This window comes from Nicotiana tomentosiformis, chromosome 8 (genome assembly GCF_000390325.3).
Source record: "Nicotiana tomentosiformis chromosome 8, ASM39032v3, whole genome shotgun sequence".
NCBI lineage: Eukaryota > Viridiplantae > Streptophyta > Magnoliopsida > Solanales > Solanaceae > Nicotiana > Nicotiana tomentosiformis.
Window position 1 is genome coordinate 26,897,533 of NC_090819.1, and position 12,558 is coordinate 26,910,090.

General features: G+C 31.9%; 2 protein-coding genes across 2 annotated transcripts; both read left to right on the forward strand.

Moving 5' to 3' along the window:
- The first annotated feature begins 6,252 nt into the window (after positions 1–6,252).
- Positions 6,253–8,991, forward strand: LOC104117616 (uncharacterized). The gene is made up of 3 exons (XM_009628690.4): positions 6,253–7,050; positions 7,580–7,688; positions 8,162–8,991. The coding sequence occupies exons 1-3, from the start codon at positions 6,439–6,441 to the stop codon at positions 8,641–8,643; spliced, it is 1,203 nt and encodes a 400-aa protein (XP_009626985.1). The 5' UTR covers positions 6,253–6,438; the 3' UTR covers positions 8,644–8,991.
- A 1,270-nt stretch (positions 8,992–10,261) lies between these two features.
- On the forward strand, positions 10,262–12,316 carry LOC138897228 (uncharacterized). The gene is made up of 3 exons (XM_070183191.1): positions 10,262–10,768; positions 10,848–11,068; positions 11,527–12,316. The coding sequence occupies exons 1-3, from the start codon at positions 10,262–10,264 to the stop codon at positions 12,314–12,316; spliced, it is 1,518 nt and encodes a 505-aa protein (XP_070039292.1).
- Positions 12,317–12,558: the final 242 nt, after the last annotated feature.

Sequence of the window (12,558 nt, forward strand, 5' to 3'; positions counted from 1 at the left end):
AATAATATCTGATCTTAATTTGTCAAGATTCTAAAATAAGTGGTGTAGGTAGCAAAAAAGAAGTTGAACTACTTTTCATAAACTACTTCACTCTTCCAAGTATTACAAAAGTGACTGATAAAATTAGAAACGTGCTCTGTTTTTCTTTCTTTTTTCGGATTCTTATCTTAGCTTTTTTTTTTTAATCTTTGATATTTATAGATCTTTCAACATGGTGATTGAATTTGTTTTTTGTAACTTAAGTGCATAAAAATCTTATTTGTCATCTACAATTTATCAAAAATATAGGTAATTTAAGTGGACATTTTTTTCAAGTAGAAAGTTTACTCGGGTTCTTTTTCGTTAAAGTCTAAACCTCTTTTTTACCACCTTTACCAATCCTATACCGAATCTACCAATAGATGGCCTTGAAATTTTAAGAGTTCACAGTGATTAGGAATTTATTTTTCAATATTATAGGAGAACAAAATAACAAAAGTTATCGTTATCTGAAAGTTCCAATTATATTTATCGAAACTTAAAAAAAGTTTACATGATATGCTTGTAGCTTAATTTATTTTTTATTAGATAAAAAAGTTGGTCAAACAAAAAATAATTTATATAAGCTATTTTAATTGATTTTTTTAAGTTATGAATGATAGAACTTCCTAAATAAGTCAAATAAGAAAATGTTAAATATGTAAATTTTAGTTGATTTAAAATCTTAAATATTAAATAAATAGTTAAATCATAATTTTGTCTCGATTGGTATACGTAGGTTAATTTCTTCTTGCGGCAACCATCTTTTTATTTTAATTATTGAGTTCGAGCAAAAAATAAAAAAAGATAAATACAAGAAAACAATCTATAGATCAGCTTGGCAGATTCTAAACTATAAGAGTTGTTTATTGTGGATTAATTGATATTTCATAAATAATATAAGTGATTACCAGAAGTTATTTAAAAGTAATCACCTCCACTAAAATGAAGATTGGTTATTAGCTCCAACGCACATTAACTAATTGGGAAATATAAATTCACGCAACTTTAGATTTGATCAGGTACATACAACTAAAAGTACGGCTAGTGTATATGTAAGCAGAAGCAAAAATCTCGCCTAATTTGTTACTTGGCATATTCAAAAAGGAAAAATGATTCAATTCCTAATTATCAGGAGTTTATACATAGTTCAAATAAGGAAATGTTTGATAGTAAAAAAGTTTAGTTGATTTTAAAATTCTAAATATTAGGAAAATAATCAAATGACTATTTTGTCTAGTGTGAACTTTATTCTAAAAGGGCAAAAAAATCGAACAATATTTCGTTAACGATCTTCGTGCTTTTAATATAGTACTAGTATCTATAAACATACGTTGCACGCTAATAATGACATATGATGGTTTAAATATTTATTTATATGAAGAAACAATAAAATTTAATTAAATAGATGATCAATTTTAGTCATGTTAAGTAGATAATTAAGTATTGTAGTTTAAAGGTATCTAATGTGATGGTATCTTACTGAACACTTCTTTATAGACAGTATTTTTTTGTATATGTTTCCTTCTAATGCTTTGGTTACTATTGTGGTAAATATAGTTCAATATTTAGGATGTTTGTCCTTGTGCTTTATTTATTATAACTGCAAAATATAAACATACTAAAAATTATTTTCACATAAATTTAAAAGGATATTCTTTAGTTTCGGAAGACGAAAGTTGAATTCGGGGATAAACACATATTTAGAAGCATATTGACCAGTATCATAAGTTCTGCATGTGTGGTGTTATTGTCAAAACTTCTATATACCTGTGTACTATTACATAAGCTATTCAGCGGATCTAAGTTTTTAGTAGCATGACAGGCATAAACATATATGCAATGGGAGATCAATTTTAACTTAGTCTATTATATATATGGTGACACTAACATATGAAAGAAATAATGAACTTGACAACAAACATGTACGGTAGAAGGCCAATTGGTATTAAAGTATTTAAGTATTTTTCTTGGTAGTTATTGTTGGTATCATCTTTTGTTGAGTCAAAACTGAATAATATTTTGTTTTTACCATAAATCTTAGCAATCAACCTTTTATTTAGTTGATCAACATATTCATTTCTGCTAGCTAAGATAACTCTTTAATTTCTATCATGTAATTTGCACAAATTGTCTTTTAATCTAGTGATGAAAATATTTTCCTTATTAAATGTACTACTATTACTATTGGGGTTGATAATCAAGTGTTCTAGAAGAACCAAATCATCTTTTATTAGATGCTCTTCTTCATTTCCGACACGAAGCAAGAAGTCACTAAGTGTTGGATCTTTTCTTATTTTTACATTTCTTGTCATTTAAATATTTTTTCATTTGAGGTCATAAGTATAATTTTGGTAAGCTAGCTTATATAGTTTCTGCTTTGGTCATTTTTGGAACTACTGATCGTACTTGACAGAAATCACCACTTTTCTACCAAACGGTTCATCGATAACCAATATATCTCTAAAACTCTGGGCGATTGTTTCGATCGTCTGACGCTTAGCTAAAAGCACTTCATCCCATATTATCACCTTTTCTTTCCTTATAAATTTAGTACTATTGATCTGATGTGATATATTTGTGATGGTTATTTCAGTTATTTGAAGAGGTATATCAAATCTAAAGTGAGTTGCACGACCTCATAATAAAATCGTTGTTGGTACACCACTTGTTCTTATTGCTAACAATATCATGCCTCTTGATATGACATTTGCAAGTAATGCAGGACATAGGAATATTATTTCGATTCCGCCGGAGGCATCTACAAAGGATAATTCTGCTATACCAGGATCGATTTTTTATAATATAGTCTTGAAAGCTTATTCTTGTTCAGGATTTAGCTTTGTTTGTGATTCCTCAAAGACTTGTATGTCCTTCTTAATATTATATATTTTTTCAATTTGAAAAATAATTTTACTCGTATGATGAATTTAAAAAATAATTTAATTGGATTCTCTTGCTAAATAATTAATTGAAAGATTTAATTATTTAGTTTTAACATAAAATATAATTTATTTTCTGTTGATTTAGATTCTTAATATTAGTTCATCTCATGTTTGAATATTTAACCGTAATTATTATTTTATCCACCATAAATTTTATTTTCAAAGAGTAAAAAGATCGATGACATTTCACTTTTAGATCTTTATGTTTTCAAAATCATTAGAGGTATTGGCTCTTACTAACATTTTTCTTTCTTTTCTCACACATTTATGTTCTTAAATATTTTCTTAGTTGTTCTTTAATAACTTGGTATATTTTTATATATTACAAGAAAAATTAATAATAATTTTTTTTTATTTGAGTAGGAAAGCAGTTCAAATATAATACAATAATATATTATTGTGAGGATTTTTTTTCTCAATTTCAACGCTTTATGCAGTCCGTTTAGCATACTCTTTTTTTGTATTGAATATTATAAAGTGGTAATGTATTACCAATACAGAGGATTCTTATGAAATTGATTTTATTAAACCTTCCTACATATTTTTAATAAGAATTCAATAGACCAGATTGTATTAATTTTAAAATCTTAAATATTAAAAACATTAACATAGAAGTTATTGTAGTCCAAAAAAATAAGTTATTACAGCAATGTACTTTCCCTATGAGTTCTTCTGTTTAATATTTTAGGAGTATTTTGGTCTATCAATATTATATTCGTGCTTTTATAATAATATATGCTCTCTCCTGTTTCTAAATGGATTTGGACAATATAACACGTTTTCAAATTAAATTAGTAATAAGAATTTTTTAAAAAGTATATCCTAAAAGTAGTAGGATTACAAGGCTAATATCTATGCCCGAAAATAATTATACTAATAGGATTTCTAAAGGTAATCATGTAGTATTTCTAACGTGAAGTATTATGTTCTAAAACAAATATGATTACAAAACTAATGTCTAGAATTCCGATTATGTCGAGTTATTATGCTTAATATAAAAAGATTATTTTTGTAATTAAATATTTTATTCATGCTTTTATAATAATATAGATAGATATTGTTTTCCTTTAACCATTTTGTCACCCTATCTGCAGTGCCTCTTCAGCTTCTTGACCATAAGTAAACTCGTTTGGTTGATTGCTTGGGGCTCAATATTTTGTTTTTCTCAATCTGCTTCATGTCTATTAAAAACTCGTTTGGTTTATTTATTGGGCTTTAAACAGTTTTGGCTCCATAATCACTGCTTTTACCCTTTTTTAGGCACCGTAAGAGGATCGCGATGCTGATTTACGTTTAGTATCAGAAAAGTAAGTTAATTTAACTGACTAAAGTGATCCGGAACATCCTTATCAACACCATAACTATAAACAAAGGTAATCACACAACAATACATGAAAAATAACACATTGACTTCGAATAAATCAGAATAAGCATAATTTAGGGTTTTAACTTGTAGTAACTGTTCTTCGACTGCAAAGGTTCAAATTATGGCTCCAGAACAACAAGACATTACTTCAGAAAAATTATTTCAATGCTCTTTCAGGTTAAGCAAGCGTCGCAGCTATGGGGAAAAAAGCTTGGAGTTTGTAGGAGAACTTGAGAGTTAAAACTTGGGGAAAGGGTTTTCCCACTTAGTTGTAGAGTTTAAAGTTTGTCCCAAAAGTTTTTAAATATTCTCTTAGCATTTTCTTGGGCCAAAAAAAAGGATAAAGAGAAATAAATAGGGGCTCCAAGAAATAAAATAAAAACTTGTGGGGGTGTGCCAACTAATTCTTCCGAGTAACTCTATGTATTTTCTGTTTAGAAAACAATATATATATATATATATATATATATATATATATATATATATATATATATATATATATATGTAGAAATTTGACAGACCTGTTAAGTGATAATTTGAGGAAATTTTGTCATAATGAACACAAAACATTGGATACCTTGGAACTTGGCCTCAAATATCTAGGAAGACACCAAACTGCACGTGCACATAATCCTATGAGTATTTGTCACTATGTCAAAATTTCATGATAGCTAGGATTGAGAGGAGACAAGGTTGATTTTATTTTATGAATATATGTTTATGTTTTTCTGCACTTTAACTATTCAGTTTGAACGTTACTGGTCAAATTAATTTGAACTCGCGTAAATACGTCCACTAAGGAAGTAAACTACTTTCTATCATAACAATTATCCATTCCTAAGGTTAGAAAAATTGATACTTCAAGTTAGGAATATATGTATAGTATAAACTATTTTACTTGTCCAGTTGTTCGACATTAGTTAGTTACGTTGCACCAAATACAAATATGTTTTGGTCCATACTCTCACATATCGTCTTCCATGCTTCTCCACATTTCCTCAACTTACTATGCTCCAAAAGCCAAATAATTTTTGCATCTCCATGTTTATTTTATTCAATTTAAGCCCCTGTTTTTAATTGACAAAAGGACAAAACACACCGTCAAATTTAGCAAAGTCAAATCTTTAATTAAAGACATTAGATTAGCTTGCCATCAGTATTTAATGAAGCACTTATCATCTTGCTTAAGATTCTAGTTGGGATCAAGGTATGTCACATACTTAGTTAACAAGACAACATACTTTTCAAGCAAAATTTATTCTAAATTCATTGTCTTAAAGCTTAATTAATTTGTTAGTTAGCCACTAAAATTTTATTAAGGTTGCATTGCTAAGTTTCCCAAATTAATGCTTTTCAAATAATATGTAATCTTTCAGGATTGATAATGAAGACAGGTAGTAATTTCTTCGACTCTTTACATGTGATGGGAAACCATATTAGACAAGAAAAAATCTGCAGATATATAGACTGTAAATACGAAGTCAGTCAAATCTTTACTTTTTTGGCTCATTTCCGACATCCTTCAAACACCCTACTATTATACCACGTTAAATCTAGGTTTTCACAATACTTTTTCTTTTTAATAATTTTTCCGAACCCCACTTTTGAGATTCTACTTGTTGTTGTTGTTGTTATCTCCCGCTAACATAAGTAACTCTTTCCACTAAAACTTAGGATAGTAGCAAAAATTCACCAAGCACTTTTTATCTTTTTTGATATATGAATCCTATTTTTTTACAATTTTTATTACCATTATGCCACATTTTCGAATTCGCGAGCATTTTAATTGTTATCGAATTATGACCAACTACTGAACACCTCTTTAATATTGTACTACTAAACAAAGATCCTAGTTATTGGTTTGTCTTCTTTCTCTAGATTCATCGCATTGATTTTTTCACCTTTAGAACCATTCCTTTTATATATTTGCATATAGCTTCACTCTCTCCTTCAACTCAACCCAACAATTGCAACCTAAAGAAGGTAAGAGCCCAACTCTCATTCGCCCTCATTTTTTGCATTTTAGTGTTTTATATGAAATAAAAGCTCTAAACTCTGCTCCTTCGATTGATTGTTCGCGCATTCTTAATTCAAAAAAGAGTTGTGGCTATGGCTTCTTCATGTCCTAGTCCACATGCAAAGTTTTCATTCGAGTGTCGACCAAAGTTGCTTAAAGATTTCCTCCAAGACGAGTCCCCTTCTTACTCCTCAAATATAAGTTTTCAATCACACCCTCAAAAAGCTTATAAATCTACAAGTCAAAGATTTTTGAACAAAAATTCATCTCAACTACATAGAAGTCGATCATCTAGAGCTGCTTCAGCTACTATTTCCGCCATTCACAAGGTCATTAACATTGTTAAGTTCTTGCCATTTACCTATGTTAAATCCCCATCCATTTTACCTAGAATCATTTCGAGAAAACTATCAAGAAGAAATCACAAAGAGACTGAAAACTATATTTTGAACCATGAGGTCTCAGTTACTGTCAAAGTCAAAGTCAAAGATATCTTACGGTGGAAATCATCTAAGGACCTAGTGGAGGAGAAATCTACACCGTTGGATTATGCTCATTCCCCCTTTAAGTGTGATTTTACTGCTGAGAATTTATCTTCTTGGTGTGGTGAAATAGACGAATGCTATGGCAAAAGGAATTTACTTGAAGAAGGTGTCGGTGGTTGTTGCGTTACAGAGACAAGAGGAATCAAATTGGACCCCAAGGTAATTTTCTTTTGGAGTTTTTCTTCTTTCCTAAATATACTAAATTGATTTAATAGATTTATTATTAGTAATACTGTACCATCATATTGCATGAACTTTTGCGTCCTTGTTGAAATAAATCTAATCTAAGCCTCGTATAGAGTTTGACGTGGCTTCAATAATATCTTTTACTAACTTATTAAAATTGGGTTCTATGGTTAATTTCATCATATAGTCCTCAGCTCATAATAGTTAGTATCTGGTAAATAACAACTCGAATATATCTCGAGAGGGGATGGATTGCACGTAAGGGTGATGATGAGATTTGAGTGTAGGATCTAATCTGTATGTTAAAGTGAGTGACTATATCATTTAAAAGTTTAAGTAATTACTTGAGAGAGTATATATACTTCTAATTAGTTAATTATGCCTTTAATTAACAACTTGTACAATTTTAGTTGTTGTCATTATTAATTTGGATAACAGTGAAGTACTCCATCGAATTTACAAATTGAGCTATATATATATATATGATGGACTTATGTAACAGGAACACTATGAGAACGAGCAGCACAGTCCAGTCTCAGTTCTTGAATCTCCATTTCGTGAAGATCAGGACGAATACTTTTCTTTCCATAGAACCCTTGTTGATACTGACAGTAAGTTTCGATCTCCAAGTACCTCAACGATTTAGCTTATATATAATGACAGCTAGCCAAAATATCTTTTACAGTGTACTTTAACTTATTATTGTAGTAGGTACCTATCTTACTTTAGATTATAAATTCATTTTTTTGATAGCTTTTACAAGTCAATGTATGAAAGTTAAAACTCTTATGGTAGTGGTCGATCAACTTGCATGCACGGCTATTCCAATTACCTCAATACCTTCAAGTTATCTTTTTTCTACGAGGAAGTTTGTGTTATGATAATATCGTTTAAAAGACAGGAATTAGCAACGGACAAATTCTATAGTCAAACATAAAAATTCATCACAAATCCTATTGAGCAATGGATTAGCGACAAATATCAAGAAATTCTGCTAGCTACGAGCGACAGATTAGCGACGAAATTCGTAGCTAATTCCAGTTGTTTTGTAGACGATGATGATTAACTTGTCACTATATTGCAGGAAGAAAGTGCATGCTCAGGGAAAGAATTCAAGCGTTTGAGAGTCTAGAAGAAGGAAACACTAGCTTTAACGAGGAGGATGAAGAAATACAAGAACAAGAAACGCATGAGATTGAAGAAAACGCAAAGAAATTATTAAGCCATTTCAAAGAAACTGAAAAGTTGTGCACGGAAGATTGTGAAGCAAATGTGGATCAGCTTTTGTTGGATTTCTTTTGGCATGAACTGATTCAAAACAATGTTGATGAAAGTGAAATCTTAATGAAAGAAGCTAAATCTTTGATCAATGGAGAGTATAATGATGAATTTGAGTGGGAGAATGAGGACAAAAGGGAGGCCTATATAAGGGATATGCAAGAACTAGGGAGATGGAATTACAAGTTTGAAGAGGAGAAAGAAGAGTTGGCGTTAGACTTGGAGTTTGAGGTGCTTACTGATTTGGTCCATGAGGTCTTGGTAGATTTTTTTGCTCTTAATCGGTAGTAGAAGTGCACAAAAATACTCGCTTGCTGTCTTGTTCTCTATCGTCATGAACTGAGACTACGAGCTGTAAAGGTAGAAAAAAAAATAGATCACGAGACGGTGATTCCGTTTTTTTCTTGAAAACAACTTAGAATTTGAGTTAAATCAATTCGATCTTTGTGGTCTCTCTTTTACATGTATGCATATTGACATGTATAGAACGTGATGTAGGACTAAATTGTAGCTCAACTAGGAGAGGCTGAATTACAACTGTGTTCGTTCTGTACCCAAGATTTTTAAGTTGTGGGTGCTCAACCGCCTTAAATCTCAAAGTGCGGTTGGAGATTGGCTGTTGTATGTTATTAGTAGTAAATATATAGTGTTTGGTTAAAGCAAAATGGCTGCGTGAGTACCCAGTAGTTACACTATAGGTCCGCCAATGGTTCTGTATAATTCCAACATACAGAAATGTTGCACGCAGAGTATCATCTGTTTGGAAAGTTGAGAAACCTAGAAATGTTGAACAAACCACATTTGTATTAATGGCATATTTTGATCTGATCGATTTTGGTTTTGATGATTGACAAAGGAATACATGCATGAACCAGGTCCATGGACAGTGTACCCACGTGACGGACAGAATCAAGCAAAAGACATGCACGTGAAAGAGATAAGTATAAGTGATTATTTTTTATAACCCTGAACGAAAAGGTTGCATATTTGATAAGGAGCATGATTCCTTACTTGAAGAGAACTCTATCCAAGATAAGAAAATAGTTAGAAGTTGAAGTTGACTAGGACTCTTCCACCAAGGAAGAGTAAAGCATTAGAACTCTAGTTAACTCTTATTCTACTAACTCTATAAATATCAGTTTTGTTCTCTTTTACATGTGACACGAACATACAGAAGTAAAAGCATGAATTGAGAGAAAAATAGCAAGGCATTTTGTGAGCAATTCCTGTGAGATTCAAGAGTGTGATCCTGAAGCTACACGAACCAGATTGAAGAATCAGTTTCATAAAGAGTTTTATGTGTCTTTCTTTATTTCTAGTCCAAAGTGTAGTAGGCGTTTTGAGTTGTACCTTTCAGCTTTCTTAGAAGCAAATTGTACTAGGTACCTGAGTTGTATTATTAAAGTTAGAGTTAACTTAAAGTAGTCGCAACAACATGTGGCGTATTGCTACAAGGTTAGAGTTAATCCTTAGGTTTGCAAGAGGTTGTAAACTTGAGTTGTATTGTTCAAGTTAGAGTTAACTTGAAGCAGTCGCAACAGCATGTGGCTGGTTGTTATAAGGGTTAGAGGTAATTCCTAGGTTTGCAAGAGTTTGTAAACTTTGTTGTTGGCTCAGCATTATAGTGAAGTGTTTGGGAAATCCTACTGGGTAGTAGGTCGTGGTTTTTTACCTGCCGGGTGTTTTCCCCATAAAAATTCTTGTGTTCTTTAATTTTTGCATTATTTATTTCGCAACTGTAGCGTAAGGAACACATATAAGAACCAGGTCCTTCGATAATCTAGTGCACGAAAAAGTTGGACACCACACAAATCACCCCATCTTGTGTGACATTGAAGTATTAAACATCAATTGGTATCAGAGCAGGTTATCCTTGAAGAGGCTAACACCTTAGGAAAAGATCAAGATGAGTGCACTACCTGAAAATTGTAAAGATCAATCCACCACTAGGCCACCACTATCCAATAATCACTACTATTCTTTGTGGAAGGAGAGAAGAAGATATCACTTTCAGATAACTGATGGATGCTTCAAATGTGATAAAAAGAATCACATGTTCAAAAACTGTCCTATATGGGAAGTCGAGTGGAAAAAGGAGAGTTCTAAAAGAAGAAACAGAAAGAAGGAACAAGTTCATGATAAGAAGAAATACAACAAAGGGCCATCCAAAGCAATGGTTGATGCTTGGGAAGACATTTCAGATAAGGACATTGACGATGATGATGCCGAACGAGCTCTTATAGCAATTCAAGAATCTGAAGATGAACCTGAAGAAGAATCCGAGATAAGTTTTCTAGGCCTAAAGGATAAAATTAAATTCCTTTTTAAAGATAGACTATCAGAATTGTTGCTAACTTTAATTGATGAATCTAAGAATATAAGTTCTGAAAAAGAACAATTGTCAAAGGAGTGTGTCATTTTGAAAGCAAAGTGAAAAAACCTAAAACTTAGGGCTTGAAACTGAAAATGAAAACGCTGTGTTGAAGAACCAGGTTCATGCACTTGACACATCTGTTCTAGAACTTAGATCTAGAAATCTGAAATTGAAGTTAGGAGCAGGTAAAGAAATAGCTAGTGGCACACAACTCTCACTAGAAGAGGATCTAGGAAAGGTAAAAGATGAGCTATATAAAAGGGATGAACTGGTAAGAACTTTGAAAGAGGACTTGAATAAGTTTAAGCATGAGTTAGATAGAACATGTAAATGGAACAGGTACTCCGATGCACTTTTATGGCTACAAGAACACCATAGTAGCAATAGAAAGGGACTTGGCTTTGGAAACTCTGCACCCAAATGGGATACTAAAAATAAGTACCTAACACTTCCTGAGAATAAAATTTGCACTCATTGTGGTAACATTAGATACTATAGGAGTGAATGTGTAGCAAAATAAAAGGCAAGTCTAAGAAACAAAAAATTTGTTCTAGGGAAGAATAGGCTGCCAAGTTGGGCAAAGAAAAAATTAATTTATCCATTTGCCCATAGAAAGGGACCGAAACTAGTTTAGGTTCTTAAGACTAACCTCTAATTTTTTTTTTGCAAGTCCAAATGAGAGAGAGAATCCAAATATGGTATATGAAAAGAGGTTGCTCAAAACACATTACAGGAAATAATAAAAGGTTCCTTTCATTTGTGGCCTTTAAAAGAGGTAATGTCTCCTTTGGAAATAGAGAGAAAGGTGAGATTATTGGAGTTGGGAAGGTAGGAAAATTAAATTATCACTCAATTAAGAATGTCTACCTGATAGATGGATTGAAATACAGCTTGATAAGTATCTCACAACTGTGTGATAGAGGAAACATGGTAGCTTTCACCTCTACAAAATGCTTTGTGATTAATCTTACCATTGACAAGATAGTTTTGCAGGGAAAAAGAGTGAATAACATATATGTGGTTGATATGTCTACACTTTCAGATAATGAACTCACTTGCTTAAGTGTGTTGGATAATGATCCCCTCCTTTGGCACAAGAGACTTGGACACGCCAGTCTAAGCCAACTCAATAAACTAGTCTCCAAGGACTTGGGGATAGGGTTGCCTAACATTAAGTTCAAGGAAGATAAAGTTTATGAAGATTGTGCAAGGGGGAAGAAGGTAAGATCCTCTTTTAAAAGCAACAAAATGGTACGTACTACAAGGACGATGGAACTGGTCTATATGGATCTATGTGGACCAATGAAAATATTGAGCAGAGGTGGTAAAAGATATGTTATGGTGCTTGTTGATTATTCTAGGTTTATTTGGACACTATTTTTAATATCTAAAGATGAAGCATTTGACATGTTCATTTCATTTGTTAGAAAAACTCAGAACCAGCTAGGTAATCAACTTGCTTCAATTCGGTCTGATCATGGTACTGAATTTGAGAATGCTAAATTTGTTGAATTTTGTGGTGAGCACGGTATAGATCATAATTTTTATATTCCTAGAACTTCACAACAAAATGGAGTAGTTGAATGAAAGAATAGGACATTGGAGAAAATGACTAGGACTATGCTACTTGCTCGTAAATTGCCCCATAGCTTCTGGGCAAAATCTGTGAACACTACATGCTACATCATAAATAGGTGCATGACTAGACCTCTTGTTGAGAAGACTCCCTATGAGTAACTTAAAGGGATAAAACCAAATATATCTCACCTTAGTTTATTTGGATGCAAGTGCTTTGTGCACAATAATGGAAAAGACTCCCTAGGTAAGTT